General features: G+C 40.9%; 1 protein-coding gene across 1 annotated transcript in view; it reads left to right on the top strand.

The window, feature by feature from the left end:
• Positions 1-16523, top strand: part of LOC137653192 (solute carrier organic anion transporter family member 74D-like) — a 167141-nt gene that overhangs the window by 72350 nt on the left and 78268 nt on the right. Inside the window, exons 8-9 of the mRNA XM_068386574.1 lie at positions 4538-4702; positions 5143-5332. Of these exons, the coding sequence (XP_068242675.1) occupies positions 4538-4702; positions 5143-5332 (355 nt within the window). The remainder of the gene's footprint in view (positions 1-4537; positions 4703-5142; positions 5333-16523) is intronic.

Here is a 16523-nt window from a genome sequence, read left to right as displayed (position 1 = left end):
ATGATTTAGCTTCAAATTTGTTTTATTAGTCGATGAACTCTTCTTCTGCTGCTTCAGGGACCTCAGATACACTGGCATTGAAAGGGTTGATTGTAAGGGAGAAAGATTTGTAACATTCATCATGAAAATAACTTCTTATTTGAACAGTGAGATTTTCCAAATACTCCTGTATCAAGCCGTATAAGTCATCGATTTCATTTGCCGCGTCTTCAAAAAATTAGGCAAGTGTCGGGAACATGTATAATTCCTTTTGGTTAATTTTGGTGATCCCGAGTTCCAATTTCATTTTAAAAGAAAATATCTTTTCAGACAAAGATATTATCGTACTTTCCTTACCCTGTAATCCTGTATGAATATTATTAAAAATCCCAGAAATGTCGACCAGGTATGCCAATTTGCATATCGTAAATTCATCCGTAAACAATGATTCATATTCACTTGCATTTTGAGAAGCAAGAAATATTTGCAGCTCTCCTCTTAAGTAAAAAAATCTTTTCAGCGCCTTTCCTTTCGAGAGCCACCTTACCTCTGTGTGAAACAGTAGTGCTTCGTGTGTTGAACCCATATCGCCACATAAAACGTCTAAGAGCCGCGTTGTAAGTGGCCTTGATTTAACGACATTTACGACTTTAATTACTCGGTTGAGCACTTCCTTGAATGATTCTGGTAACGCCTTGGTAGCTAATACTTGTCGATGAACCATGCATTGAGTCTCAATTACTTCTGGAGTCACTTTTTAACTTACGATTGAAGCCAGACTTACAGCCGAGCATCGTAGGTGCCCCGTCAATACAAAACTCCGCACAATTTCTCCCATTCGATCGAACGTATTTTGAAGAAATCATCAATTAAGTAAAAAATATCAGCAGCAGTAGTTGAAGTTTGCATAGGCTTACAAAACAAGAAATCTTTAATTTTTTTTCATTTTTATAATACTGACCATACACAAGAAGCTGTGAAAAGTTTCACATCAGTAGTTTCATCAAGCTATTACATTAAGTTTCATAGTACGATGCAAACATGGATTGATAAAGGGAATATTTTTTCCCGAATCATGATAGTATGATCCTAAGAACCACTCTAGGTACTCAAAGATAAGTATTATAATGAGTTTTAGGTGTCCGTGACGTCAAAGAACTGAGCGAGCAAAAGATTGTTGGAGTCTAACCGACACGTGAGCCAACCTATTCAGTTATTTAACCACTGATGTAATGCTCTTGCAGGAACAATTTAGTTCAGAAAGTAATGAATTCAAAATGTTTCAACATTCAGAAAATATAGATGTTTTGATATGGTACCTATTGTGCAAACATGCAGCATATTCTATAACAGATTTTAGTCGTCTGATATACCAATAACTGTTGCTGATGTGTTAAGAATATGTTTTTTTTTCACTTTGTTTTACATAACATTCCCATTCAGCTCAAAGTCGATTGGCGACCCCAGGGCATTGGTGTAGCGACCCCATTTGGGGTCGCGACCCACAGGTTGGGAACCACTGGTCTAGAGAATGGCAATCTTGAGCTCTGCCTCGGTATTGCGCTAAAGTGCAATGGGTGCCCTTTTCCAGCTCGCCCATAGCCTTAATCTGCCTACCAACTGAGGTTACGACTTCCTCATATTACTCTCTGACCTCCTCAATTTCATCTCTTGCTCTTACTGGATCCGATGATAGATGTGAAAGGGGACAGGCTAGTAGGGGGCGAGCGGAGAGGTCGAGGTCGACTCACAGTGGGTAATTGACCCACCAGTAGTCTACACTAGCTCGGCCGGAATGCTATTGAGGGTGCCACTAGGTCACAATCCTTTTTCATCCTTCTCCCCAACAGCAGCACATCGAGGTGCGAAGGATAGGGACTTGAGATGCCATCTCTAGTTTAAAAGACTATTGAGGCTTGTGAGTTTTATGTAGTAAACCATTTATAATACAAGGAGTAATCATGCGACCCCAGGAGAACATACAGAACACTAACACTAAATATCTGACACATAAATAAAACATGAAATTGTTAAAAGGTACTTGGAAAATCGGGCCTACATGGGCAGACAAATATATCTCCTAGACTAGCAGACTTGAGTTGTAGTAGAGATGAAATTAAAAGTACATAAATATTTAAGGTTTAAAATAATGAATACAAAGAATATTTACCCCGAGACACTCACTTAAGGAAGAACCACCATTCAAACTTCCCATGCTGTGACGTCACGATCAATAATAAAAGCCTCACTACAATCCCTTTTGGCATGTTAGGGGCAACTAAATTCCGTCGAGCACAATCTACATAAAAAAAAACTGTGAAGAAGAGTGAAGAAAATTTTTTTAAAAATTTCGGAAATTAAAATTATCTAATAAATCATCCTAGATCGCCCTCCAAGCTAAGTATTGTGAAATAGGGAAGTGATAAAATGAATTACCCTAAAAGACCAAAAGAAAAGAATACAAATGCAATTGTGGAAATAACACAAGTTTAATACATAATCATTCTTCTAACTTGGCCGTTTCCTGGACCGAAAACGTTTCTGTCTTTGCTGTTGTTTACGCCATGAATGCATTTTTGGACTATGAGGTATGCATTGCCCAAGCCCACCCGTCTGGCTCACAGACTCTGGTTCATTTGATATTGTTATGTACGGGAGATGACAGCGATTCCTCCTTGTCATTCTCCCACTTCCATTAATTTGATGAGATTGTGGCAGTATGGATACTCCACAATTGCCATACCAGTGTTTGATAGCAACATCCTGTAACAACACCATTTCCAATTGTCAGATATGGGAGCAGTTTGGCGTGCAGGTTGTAGGACTTCTTCTTCATCATAATCTTCACCATTTCATTCTCCCTTTTTCTTATGGTTCCCGCCATTGATTATCTGGGTGGTAGTATTCTTTCTCTATGGGAATCAGGTCTAGCAACTGTCTATTGAGTGCCATGTTTGCAAGGAATTTTACAATATCACTTAGGGGAGTGTTTCTGGATTGCATTGTATCGAGACTACCATCTTCACTCACTTTGTTCCCACGGCCATTGGACTATGCATAATGGGCTGACAAGATTTTAAGTATTACAATCCATCCTCTGTAGAAATTTAACATCTCTGTGCTACATAGATTAGTTCCTCTATCTGTGGAGATCTCTTCTGGTGTACCCCACCTGCAGAATAATCTCAATGTGGGAATAATCTTTGATATTGTCACCCTACCTGAAAAGTATGACCAACCTGTCAGTCTATTAGCATATGCTAAGTAAAACGTATTGCCAAACTGAAATGAATTGGCATCAATATTTTGAAATTGGTATTCCAGTAGGTCTGTTGCAATTAATGGCTCTTGTTGCTGTGATGGTGCATATATGTTGCATATAGAACCATTTATCTCTCTTATTTCAAGTCTGCCTCCATGCCAGGCCAATAGACACCTTGGCAAGACCGTCATAACATAGGATCAACGCCTTGGTGGCCAACATGGAGACAGTAGCTCTCTCTCAAATTTCCTGGTACTACCAAGCGAATGTGTCCCTCATCGAATGCATATGACCCATCTATGATACCCAATCTCTCTCTTACCTGAACTTATGGTTTTGATGCTGGTGTAGCTAGGTTTCTACTCCTAAGCCATTCATTATCACGAAAACAATCTAGCAACTCCTATTAGTCGATATCAGCTGCACCCACCTTCTTGATGTCCCTACTGTCCAACACTATGAAGTCATCTTCAATGAAGTTGGATAACGCAATAACGGATGCAGACACCAATATCTCATCCAGTAAAACAAAAGAGTACATTCTAGATTACACATGACAATATTGTTGTAATATAACAAACATAAGGACTTCCTTGCACCAATCAGTTATTGCTGCTGTTGGATGAGTTTTACCATAATAACATAAGCTGGCAATTAACGAATTACATAATGTAATATCTACCCGGCTGAACAACAATTTCAAGTTATCATCCCAATATACACTTTTGGTAGTTGATTTTTTCTGGAGCTCTCTGAATGGTGACATTATTGGAGCCATTGCAACAAATAGTGCCAACTGATTAACAAAACAAAACCATGATCGAATATTAGATATCTTTTGCTGTTCCGGCAAGGGGAAATTCTTTATTGCTATTAATTTATCTTGTGAAGGAAGATATTTTTCCCAGGATAAAGTATTGCAAATGAAATCAACCTCACTATGACAAAATTTGAACTTACTAGGATGCAAAATAACACTATTCTATTCGCAATTCTCCAATAATCCATATGCATGCCAGTATGCCTCCTCAACATTAGAATCATAGAATATCGTATCAACTAGGCATTTGAACTTTCTTGGATCATCTGCAACATTATAACCAAACTTCTTTATGTATGCATCCGGTGCTAAGCAGTGACCCAAGGAAGTCTTTCGTTTAATATAAAAATGCAAAACAAAATACTAGCCAGACAAACGAAAAGGTGTTTTGTAAATTGATTGATACTGCCTATTGGTCGCCTTCACAAGCATAATTACTTTAGATATTTATGTGATTCTTACTTTAATTTCCGAAGACATGATGAGATTAACCAAGAAGCTGCTCTGCAACAAGATTTGGTTGGCCAATGCTTTCAACACTTCGATATTTGTAATGGCCGCCAGTGGATATAATATCTTCAAGCCTAAGTACCTGGAGAATCAGTTTCGTCAGACAGCGAGTGAAGCCAACTATTACGTAGGTGAGAGAGAGAGAGAGAGAGAGAGAGAGAGAGAGAGAGAGAGAGAGAGAGAGAGAGAGAGAGAGAGAGGTGTTCTGATATCTCAGTTGAAGTAAATGACGCTAGTATTTTATTCAAAGGGACCAATGGCAAAATAGATCTTTCATCATGTAACATGAGTTCTTTTTGAAGAAAACTTTTTATTCATTTAACATTCTTAGAGAAAGCATTATAATCTTGCGAGCTTAACTATGTCCAATTTGCTATCAAATTAAGCTAATGTCATGCCAGAACGGGGTATTATTCATCTAAGCTGTCTAATCATCAATTTGATTTAGTATGAATGACCACATTACCGAAATTACATTGTGCCTTACCCCTTTTACCTCAAGTCATTGTTAGTAGATAAGTAGATGGAAGGACTAGAATACCAATGAACATATCTTTCCTTGAATTCACAGGAACAGTCAATCTTATAGCTACCTCCCTGGGTACTGTGATCGCTGCTATCGTACTACGATGTGCCAGACCCGGTCCACGAGCCGTTATTGGGTATAACATATTCGTTACGATCTTGTTTGTTCTCCTCTATCTATTGAAGATGTTGGTCAAGTGCCCTCTTCTCGAGGCATCTGGTTCACCTTTAACTGGGTAAGAGATATGAATTCTTTATAATGATCATGAGTAGATTGTATAACATACTGTAATTAGTTTTAGATTGAAGTTTGACCTAGAGTACCCAAATAAAACAAGAGTAGCTCCAATCTCAAAACTTGGCGCCATTTTTTATCCAGCAGCCAGCAAGGAAAGCCCTTAGTACTGGCGGTTCCACCCCGCCCCTCTCTCTCTCTAACAAAAGAATGATATTTAATCAACAAGATTAGAGGCAATGACTGTGAGGCAGGGTTTTGTATTCCAGGATTATGTTAATGTAAGTCCTTATAAGATTCAGTAGTACTCTCTCTCTCTCTTTCAATAATGAATAAAGCATAATAATGCAAATAAGACTATTTGAATGAGAGAATTGATATATCTACACATAAAAGCTGTGGGAAATAATTCCGGGAAAGGCCTCCCCATTTCTGATTTCCGGACCCGAGCCTGAAGGATAGAGTGCCAACACTCTCACACTTGACAAACTAGAGAACCGCAACGAAGACGGTTTGCTTTCCCTACACACGTTTAAGTCCAAAGATTATTCTATACCGGGACTGTCGGCACCGATATCACCTTGATGTTCAGACGCTACTCCAGGGCGCAGAATAGTAAATCCCAATCAAGTGGGGTTGGACTGAATCAGTTACGTTAACGACAGTTTCACAAAGAGTTAGGGGGAGCAGTACTGTAAAAGTCAAAACGTCCTAAGGACCACCGGGAGGTAATACCGTAGAACATTACAATAAAGGATTAACACGATAGCTTTAGATTGACGTAAATATAAACTTACCTTTAAGTCATATCTCACCTCATGTGATAACTCATTTAGTCATTTCAAAATGTAAAGGTCAAGTTAAAAACAGTTAATAATTTTAACCTAAAAATGGCGTTTATTTCCATAAAGTACAACAGGAATTTTCACCTAACTGACACAGGAAAAAACAGCAAAATTACCTAATTGAAATTTGAACAAAGACCGCATGGCATATGAAAAATGAAAAATGCCAAGAAAATGGTCAAATCAATTAAATCCTAAATCAATAATCAAATAACTAATCAACCAATGAAAGTAAAAATGGTGACTGAAATAATACCAAAAGTTCTACTCACTACTTTAAACACATTCCTCTCGGGCAAAAATTTCAAACTTGATAGAGGGGAACAGGAACACAACTTATAGTAATGGACACGCCACGAATGATTAAACCAGACAGTTTGAACATGACTTCCTAGCTAAATGTGCACATCGTCAAATAAAGGCTAGAAAAAAAGGGGGGACAGTTCCTTGGCCAAGGTTGAGCACAGTTACTTTATACTCACGCTCTTAAGGGTTGATTGTAGTCGTTGAAGTAGAAGCATCTTGTAAACTGTTAACAACACGGTGCATCTTCAGTTCTGCACAGTCGTGTTTTATCTTCATATACCTATCTGTTAAATAATGGTTCAAAGTAAGGCATACTGTTGGTCAGTAACTGGTTGACCAACAGGTAGTTGTACCGACGTCTATGTTAACGACGTCACAGATGAAGAGGCTATATCTACGTACGTCTTCCACGCTTCCTCGTTTTTAAGTGGGCCACTCACACGCTTCTGCCTCCAGTCGGTGAGCTGGTTCGAACAGGTCGAGATCTTCTTCTTCAAATTTCCATAAGGGCTCGGCCAGACCAAGCGTGGCTAGCGGGGAGGTTAGCGGCAAGAGGTTATGGCGGCAAATTGAAACCTTAGGTATCTTATATAGGTGGCCAGATAGGAGGCGCGGGTAGGTGGCCAGATAGGAGGCGCGGGCCTCGCGCCTCCTATCTGGCCACCTACATAAGATACCTAAGGTTTCAATTTGCCGCCATAACCTCTTGCCGACCCCTAAGTACGTTTTTTGCTGAAGGGTGCTTTTTATAGATACAAGGATCATTCTTGAAACTCCAGGGGAAAGTAATTAAAAAGAAATCCTACTGTCTGGTTTATAAAAATTAATATACATACAAAAAAATTAAGTGGCGTTTAGTGATATTCAATAACACAGAAAACAATCCTGGCTAAACAGACTCATAAATAGGTACTGAGATGTAAATAGCAATAAGCTAAGATCAATGAGTTACGTAAATCAAAGAGTTACTTAAATACAAACCAATTGTGGTTAAACATCCAAAGCTTCAAGAGCATTTGGAACAGAACGCAACCAAGTGCTGTTTTCTTAAAAATTGTCGACGGTCGGTTGCATCGTCAAGCAATGTATTGTGAGCTCACGAAATGAGAGAAAATCATCTACAGAGGAATGAGGTGATGAGAGGTAATGTTAGCAGCAATGAATATTTAAGAGTATAATAATGAAGGTTACAAAGGAAACAAAAGAAAAAAGAGATGCGTAAAACCCAGAAAATAATAAACAAAAAATATAAAATGGAATAACGGTGTTGACTTGAATAAAGCGTGGAAAGAATTTCCACAAAAGCTGATAAGATGTGTTATTGTAGAATGATTAATCCAGGTTTTAATTGAACTGATGTTACCTTTCAAGTTGAAGAACCTTCAAGAGAGAATAAATTGAGAGATGAGAGAAACGCTGCAGGTGAAAAATGAATTTGCGCTCGATAGAATTGTCAAATATTTCACACCACTCGTTTACTGTGTGCATAATATGCCATGTATGGTTATTCATATATGATTTTGCATTTATTGAACATAAACTCGTGTTTTTGCTCGTGTTTTCTGCATCTGCATACTCCATTTATTACCATTCCTCTTCATGTTATTATAGCCTAGCTTCTACACTGGAAGCAAAATTAGGCCTAATACAATATTCTGATGACAAGGCTGTATTTTTATTGTTTCTTTGTCAACCATCTCAAATATCTTGATAACATATTAGGGGTCGAGTATGACATTTTTATACCGTAGTATTGGTTTCCAATAATAATTTTTGGCTTCGCAGAAGCACTTTAAAAAGGATCAGTTTCAAAATAAACGGGTTAATGAAAAACTAAAACTAAGGTGGAACGGAATTCCAACCGCTTTCTCTCACCGTGTCCTCTCTAACCGTAGGAAGTCTCCAGTTCACTGAGGCCTCCCTGATAGATCTAGCGAGGATTATGTCAGGGTGGAACATGCATATTACAAAATTCAGCAAAGCAATAGTATCTTGAGTACTAGAAAGTTTTGCAGTTGCTGTACACCGTAGTAAAATTATGTAGTAGTACTGGTACTGTGGTATTCACTGTATATATGTTTTGTTATATTATTATTATTATTATTATTTGCTAAGCTACAACCCTAGCTGGAAAAGCAAAATGCTATAAGCCCAGGGGCCCCAACAGGGAAAATAGCCCAGTAAGGAAAGGAAAGAAGGAGAAAATAAAATATTTTAAGAAGAGTAATATTAAGATAAATATTTCCTATATAAACTATGAAAACTTTAACAAAACAAGAGGAAGAGAAATTAAATAGAATAGTGTGCCTGATTGTACCCTCAAGCAAGAGAACTCTAACCCAAGACAGTGGAAGACCATGGTACAGAGGCTATGGCACTACCCAAGACTAGAGAACAATGGTTTGATTTTGGAGTGTCCTTCTCCTAGAAGAGCTGCTTACCATAGCTAAAGAGTCTCTTCTACCCTTACTAAGAGGAAAGTAGCCACAGAACAAATACAGTGCAGTAGTTAACCCCTTGAGCGAAGAAGAATTGTTTAGTAACCTCAGTGTTGTCAGGTGTGTGAGGACAGAGGAGAATCTGTTAAGAATAGGCCAGACTATTCGGCGTATGTGTAGGCAAAGAGAAAGAACCGTAACCAAAGAGAAGGATCCAACGTAGTACTGTCTGGCCAGTCAAAGGACCCCATAACTCTCTGGCGGTAGTATTTCAACGGGCGGCTGGTGCCTTGGCCAACCTACTACCTCAAAGATATAATAGATATAATAAGATATAATAGTTATATATATATATATATATATATATATATATATATATATTTGTATATACATATATATAGAAAAAAGATATTGTGAGTTTATATATCATCTACTGATCTTTTTATCATTATTAATATATTCACATGCATTAATTTCTAATATATTCCTAGCAAATCCATATTTTTTAAAGACAATGTTAGTATATGTCACATATAGCGTTATGATAGTTAAAATATTATTTAGTAGTGGTTAATGATAACTACTTAGTAATGATAACTAATTATTAAAATAGATAGTAAAGCTATGATATAGCATTCATGATTAATTCAGGTTTTAATAGAACTGAAGTTACCTTTCAAGTTGAAGAACCTATAAGAGAGAATAAATTGAGAGATGAGAGAAACGCTGCAGGTGAAAAATGAATTTGCGCTCGATATAATTGTCAAAGGTTTCACACCCTTCGTTTATTGTGTGCATAATATTGATACATTTGAGAGTGATGTAGGTATTGAAAATAAGGCATTAATGAATTGTAATGGTATAAGTGACTGAAAATATGATATATAATTGAAATGTGATAAAATAGTGAAGATATGATATAGTACGTAATAAATGTAGTGAAAGTAAGATGTAGTTGTGGAACTTGTGGATAGTATGGAGATATGAAGTAGTGATATAATATGATATAGTAGTGAAGATAAGATATATTAGTGAATATGAAATATAGATTATGATATAGTAAGAAAAATACTGGCTATCAAATGAGGGGACATTTGGTTTCCATTTGTTTTAAACACTGGGAAAGTATTTGTAATAAAAAAGCAAAGTATAACAGTAAGAAGTGCACACAGGAATAACAGGCTTTGATCGAGAGAGAGAGAGAGAGAGAGAGAGAGAGAGAGAGAGAGAGAGAGAGAGAGACACCAAAAGGATCTGAAGGAAAGTATTCCTAATAAAATTGAAAGAGATGCAGGATTACTAGGAAAACCAAAAGATTTTAGATGTTTTCAGGTTTATTGGCACACTTATAAGCAGAACAGCTCGGCATTGTGTACTATCACGTCACTAATTATATGCAAAGCGGAAAGAAAGAGTGTGGACATAATCCGTTTTGCCGGTCACTGGCCACTGACTCTGAGAGACTGGTTGACTGGTAGCCTGCCAGCGGCTGTAACCAGCAAACAAAATGGCACTTATCAGCCCACTCTCTGGTAACTCGTAGGGCGCTACTCTTGTTTTTTGGGCACGGCCAAGTCATCCTAATGGAAGGTTCCTTTAGATAGCTTTCTAAGGGATATTTGCTACAGTGATACTCCCAGAGAATTAACCGAAGGTCTCCAGAATTCTAACTCCTGGCGCGAGTATCCATAATATAACTTTAAGGATGTCGCATACTATCAGGGGACGCATTTTTAGATACGACACATAGCAATCTTCAACCCGAATAGATTTAACTCTTCGAGGGGGAAGAGAGGCGAACGAAAGGGGAGCCGTTATCTAGGTACACGGTGGACCTCCTATCCTACTACTACCGGCAGCCATTCCTTTTTCTGTAGCATTTAAGCTAAGTGCACTCCCAAACTTTTCCCGGTGTTTGTTACGGATTTCAGGAATATTAATCATGCAATCTCCAGCATCTTTATCCTCTAGAAAGTTGAGTATTTATTATTTCCTGTGTATTAATTTAGGCTCCCTTCTCACAGTTAAATTCGTATAATTTAAGTGTGTTTGGGTGAGCGTAGCCAGAACCGGAGGCGGCCATTTTAAGACCGCTTTCGCAAATTATCATTGCATTTTATTTAGTCAGTAGGCGACATTCCAGGTATTTAGCTACAAATTTAGCTAGTTAGCAAATTATACTAGTGAAGATTATGCATACAATATTATTTTATTTGTGACTTTACTTTTCGTATACGCCGGGAGCCCCGGCGGTACCAACCATGGCCACGGTCCCCACCGGAGTTAGGCTAGCCTAACTCGTTCGTATATGTATACGTTAGTAAAGTAATTCCCCATGTTTAACCTCGCCCTATCGTTCCTTATTAATTCGGATGGGGACATACATCCCCTGGAATTTATGGATAAGGATCGATATATATTCTCTTTTAGAGAAAAGAGGCTAAACCCTTCCTCCCTCCCTGAGCTGCCGCCATTACAGGCAGCAACCTCTATCTTTCATCATTGCTGTTGAGTAGAACTCCGGCTTGACCTAGATAGTAATGACACCGTCTTTCTTCTTTGCCGCCGAGTACTCCGGCTTTAAAGTTAGATGGTAATTCAGGGTGCCTTGTCTTGCAGCCAACAATGTCACCGACAAGGGAATCTTTGTTCCTCTGCCGCCCACGACATCATCGGCACAGGAAGCCATGCTTCCTTAGTTCACGGTCGAAGGTAGGCGGCATACCTGCTGCCGCTTTCTCCCCTGTGAACTATAAGACCCTTCCCCCACCCCCCTCTGTCCTTTAGTGTCGGCCTAGCCGTCACAACATTCTCTCACCGGTACTCAGACAGTCATCCTGGCTTGCCGGGTTGACTACGTTGCCAGCCGGGACCCTACCGGCGGCGGTTAGGTAGCCGCCTCGGTCACTTCCCCCTTATGTCCTTCCTTCACCAGAAGTGAATGCCCCGGGGGAAAAGACTGAGCCGGCCCTGACGGCTGCCAGTGGGAAACCCAACATACTGTTGAGAATTCTTCAGTCCTCTCTTGGTCTGCCATCCACAAACCTTACAACCGGCAGTATAGCCAGCGGCAGACTTTCGTGGATGGATGGAAGCTAGAATCAGATGGATTCCTCCCCTTCTATTAGAACTCTTATTCTGGCAAGGATACAGTAGGCGGTAGGATAGTAGTCCTACACTTCCAGTTATTGTGCTAAACCATAATAATAGGAAACCCTCCTTTCCATTCTTTTTCTCTCTCTATCAGTTAGTGCTGCCAGGTACTAACCTAACCCTGGTAGTGTACCGATAAAACTACAGAATACAACAATACAGTAGTACTGTATAAGTAATTTCTAACATACTCTGTGTATCCTATCACAGTCTATTGTTGGGACTGCATACCATGTTGAGGTTGAGTAATCCCTCAACACCCGGATGAATCCTTTGATTATCGGGACCCATATAAAACACCGTTCAATATTAATATACTGCAGGTGGAGAAGTTAGTATAGATATTTACTAACCCGGTCTCTACGTACGAGAGTCGTTCCACCCTGTATTCTCCCTTTTAGGGAATCTAATATTAATATTGACGGAGGTCTCAGCAATTGCCTGGGAGAGGAATCACAGATATGTCTTTCCTATTTTCTTTCTATCTTACTATACTAAGCTATTAATTACAATAGTAAGTATTACTATTAAATGTATGCATTTATATCAATGATATAAACAACTGAATACTCATCAAATCCTTTTCCTTTATAGGAGGAGCCAATGGTGACATGTGCAGTTGTGGTCTGCAACCACAAGAGTATGGACTTTTGTGGGCATACAATGTGCTGGTCTCATGCCCCCTGCTGCATTGTATCTGGATCCCTGAGGTACTGGGACCCAAAGGGTTGCTCCAACTGCTTGACCTTGCTGTCTAATGGCTTTGGGGAAACCATCCCTATCTCCATAGAGGCTAGGGATACAGCAAGGGAAACCCTTCGTAGGTGGTAAGAGGGTTCCAAAAGAACTCTCCGGGACCTTACCTGCCTAGTGAATCTCTCAGTTGCCTTCTGTTCCCTAAGGCTCACCCTAGTGCGGTAGTGCCCCAGGAACAGGTCCAGCCTCCCTTCATCCAACTGAAGATCGATGGGAACATCCACAAGGCACTTGAAGGCATGGACATCCACCAAGAACGGATGTCGGAAGTGTCTACCGACACTGAACAGGATCTACTGCAAGAAGGCCCTGAAGAAGTCATGACTCAACCATCAACGGAGGAAGAAGGATCCGTTTCGACGGTGACTGATGACCCCCAGTTCACCGTGACGGCAAGGAACAAGAGGAAATGAAACAGGACATCCAACAGACGAATAGAGAGGTACAAGAAGGGAAGCGCCTCGGAACTTCCAGGGGCTCTACTAAACCCCTTAAAGTATCAGACCTCCCTCACTGCTCCGAAACCAACCCCTGGAGGTATACACCAACTCCAAAGTCTCAGCACTGAGCAAGAGGCATCCAACCTTTATTGCTCCTTCCTCCAGAGCTTTCCCCTTTTCAAAGAAAGCCCTCGAATGTGTCATCAAAGCAGTCGAAGAGGGCAAACCCTGCCCGATCCTAGAGGAATGTAATCCATTATCTCTAGCTATGCCTACCTGCGAGGAGAAGTGGAAAGAAGTACATCTAACCTTCTCCGTCTCGAGGCTGGATCCGGAGATAGCAGGCCAATAGTTCAATGAGAACCTTCCAAAGTTGCCAGATCATCTCTTCAGAAGGAAACAGGAGACGAAAGAAAGACTTGCCACCTCCCTGTCTCATCAAAACTGTTTGGAAATTTGTGCAGGCCTACATAACGCCCTAGACATGTACATGATCTTAGCCAAGTTTCACATGGGTACCCTTGCGAAGGACTTGTATGCTTTTGTCAGGTCAAGGAGGACCTGTAGAGAGCATGTGTTCGCCGCAGCAACGGTGATACACGAGCCCAGAAAACTGATTTCTTCATGTATCTGGGGCAAAGACCTTTTCCCACAGGAAGTGGTCCAAGAAGTCATAGCCAAAGCAGCCACAGAGAATAGGAACCTTCTCCAAAAGTGGGGCATGTCTTCAAAGAGGAAGTCTTCCTCAGACGGAGGTCCCCAGCCTAAGAACAAGAAGGCAAAAATATCACGTAGACCTTCACAACTTCCGAACGTGACCATGGCCGCGGTGCCTCAAATGGTAGCCCAGCCTCAAACCACCTTCTAGATGGTCCCTCAACAGCTGGTAGCCCAGTCACCTGTGTTTAACCCAAGCTTTGAGAGGCACTCGACTACCTTTCAGCCCTACAAAGGTAGAGGCCCAAGAAGAGGTTCCTCCGGAAACCGCCCAAGGGGCAGAGGAGGATGCGGTCACGGAATTAAGTCCTGAAAAACCCCTAATCAATGAGGGGTTCCAGGTAGGGGGCACACTTTTTCATTTTCGGGATCATTGGACCTTCGATCCCTGGGCCGACAGCCTAATCACGAATGGACTCAGGTCGAGATGGAACAAAATTCCACGCCCTTTTCCAGAATTCTTCCAACACTCCCCCCCCTTGTTGGAAGAATATACCTCATAAGGACCCTTCTACCAAAAGGGGCGTACACAGTCTCAATAGACCTTGCAGATGCTTACTGGCACCTACCAGCCAGTCACCCGCTCTCCTCCTACCTAGGATTCAAGGTACGGAAGACAAACATAGCCCCAAGGATATTCACAAAGCTAGCAGATACAATCGTCCACCAGCTACGCTCCGAGGAAGCTCAAGTAGTAGCATATCTAGACGATTGGCTGGAGTTGGCAGCATCCAAGACTACTTGTCTGCAAGCGGCACCTGGGCTTCAAGATCAAGCGCAAGAAGTCTCGCCTTTCTCCAACTCAGAAGTTCCAATGGTTAGGAATCCAATGGAACTTAAAGTCACACCACCTCTCCATTCCATTCAAGAAGAGGAGAGAGATAGCGGGAGCTGTCAAGAGACTAATCCGATAAAAGAGGATTTCAAGACTTCAACAGGAAAGAGTATTGGGCTCTCTCCAGTTTGCAGCAGTGACAGACCCGGTGCTAAAAGCACGGCTAAAGGATGCGTCAGGAGTCTGGAGAAGATACGCATCAAACGCTTGAAGAGATCAACTAAGGTTGACCCCGACCCGATTACGCATGTTATTAAAGTGCAAGGGAATTGGTCGCACCAGTTCAAAACCTTTCACATCAATATCTTGGAGGCCATGGCAGTCTTCCTAACGTTGAAGAATCTATACTCTCGCAGAGCAATCCACATCAGATTGGTCCTGGTCGACGAAGTGATAGTAAAATGTCTAAATCGACAAGGCTTGAGATCACCTCACATCAATCATGTGATGTTAGCCATATTCTACCTAGCAAGGAAGAGAGGATGGCACTTATCAGCAGTTCACCTTCAAGGGTTCCGCAATGTGACGGTGGACGCTCTATCCAGGCGAAAGCTGGTAGAGACAGAATGGTCCCTAGACGCAGACTCATTTTCCTTCATCTCGGAAAAAGTCCTGGAACTGCAAATCGACCTCTTCGTGATGAGCGACAACAAGAAACTACCTCGTTACGTAGCCCCTTACATGGATCCTCAAGCAGGAGCAATAGACGCCATGTCTCTTGACTGGAACAGATGGAATTGGATTTACCTGTTTCAACTAACTAATATCCTGCTAAAAGTCCTCGACAAGCTAAGATCCTTCAGAGGGACAGCTGCAGTAGTGGCCCCTAAATGGCCCAAAAGCAATTGGTTCCCTCTAGTTCTAGAATTGAAACTGAAGCTGTTTCCTCAACCAAACCCAGTTTTATCCCAACTGGTTCAGAAGTTGACAGTTTACGCTTCATCCTCGAGAACCAACAACCTACATCTCATGATTTTCTCGCCCTAGCAGCGAATAAAAAGTTTGGGATCTCGAAGGACAAAGTTGAAGAGTACAAGTCAAGTTCAACTAGGAGACAATACGAATCATCTTGAAAGAAATGGGTGTCCTTTGTAAAAACAAGGAAACCAACAGAAATATCGATAGATTTCTGTCTTTCTTCATCCACCTACATGAACAAGGCCTGGGTTCCACGACGATAACCGCATGTAAGTTGGCTCTGACTAGACCTCTTCTGTATGCCTTTGAGGTAGACCTCACAAGTGAAATCTTCAATAATATACCAAAAGCATGCGCTAGACTCAGGCCGGCAACCCCTCCAAAGCCCATCACATGGTTTTTGGACAAAGTCTTGCACTATGCTTCGAACCTGAACAATGAGGATTGTAACCTAGAGGATCTAACGTGGAAAGTCATCTTTCTGTTTGCAATAGTCTCAGGGGCTATAGTTAGTGAAATAGTGGCCTTATCCAGAAACGAAGGCCATATTTAGTTCCTAGACACAGGAGAACTGAACCTTTTCCCTGATCCTGCCTTTCTTGCCAAGAACGAGCTGCCCACCAAGAGGTGGGGTCCTTGGAGAATCTGCCCATTGAAGGAAGAGTTCTCTCTATGCCAAGTAGAGTGTCTCAAGGTCTATCTTTGAAGAACTTCAGACTTCAAGGAGGGGCAGCTCTTCTGAGGCGAAACCTCAGGATCAAATCTATCCCTGTGACAACTGAGA

This window comes from Palaemon carinicauda, chromosome 14, assembly GCF_036898095.1.
Source record: "Palaemon carinicauda isolate YSFRI2023 chromosome 14, ASM3689809v2, whole genome shotgun sequence".
NCBI classification, from domain to species: domain Eukaryota; kingdom Metazoa; phylum Arthropoda; class Malacostraca; order Decapoda; family Palaemonidae; genus Palaemon; species Palaemon carinicauda.
The sequence above is the reverse complement of the archived record's forward strand: the minus strand, read 5'-3'. Positions and strand labels throughout refer to the sequence as shown.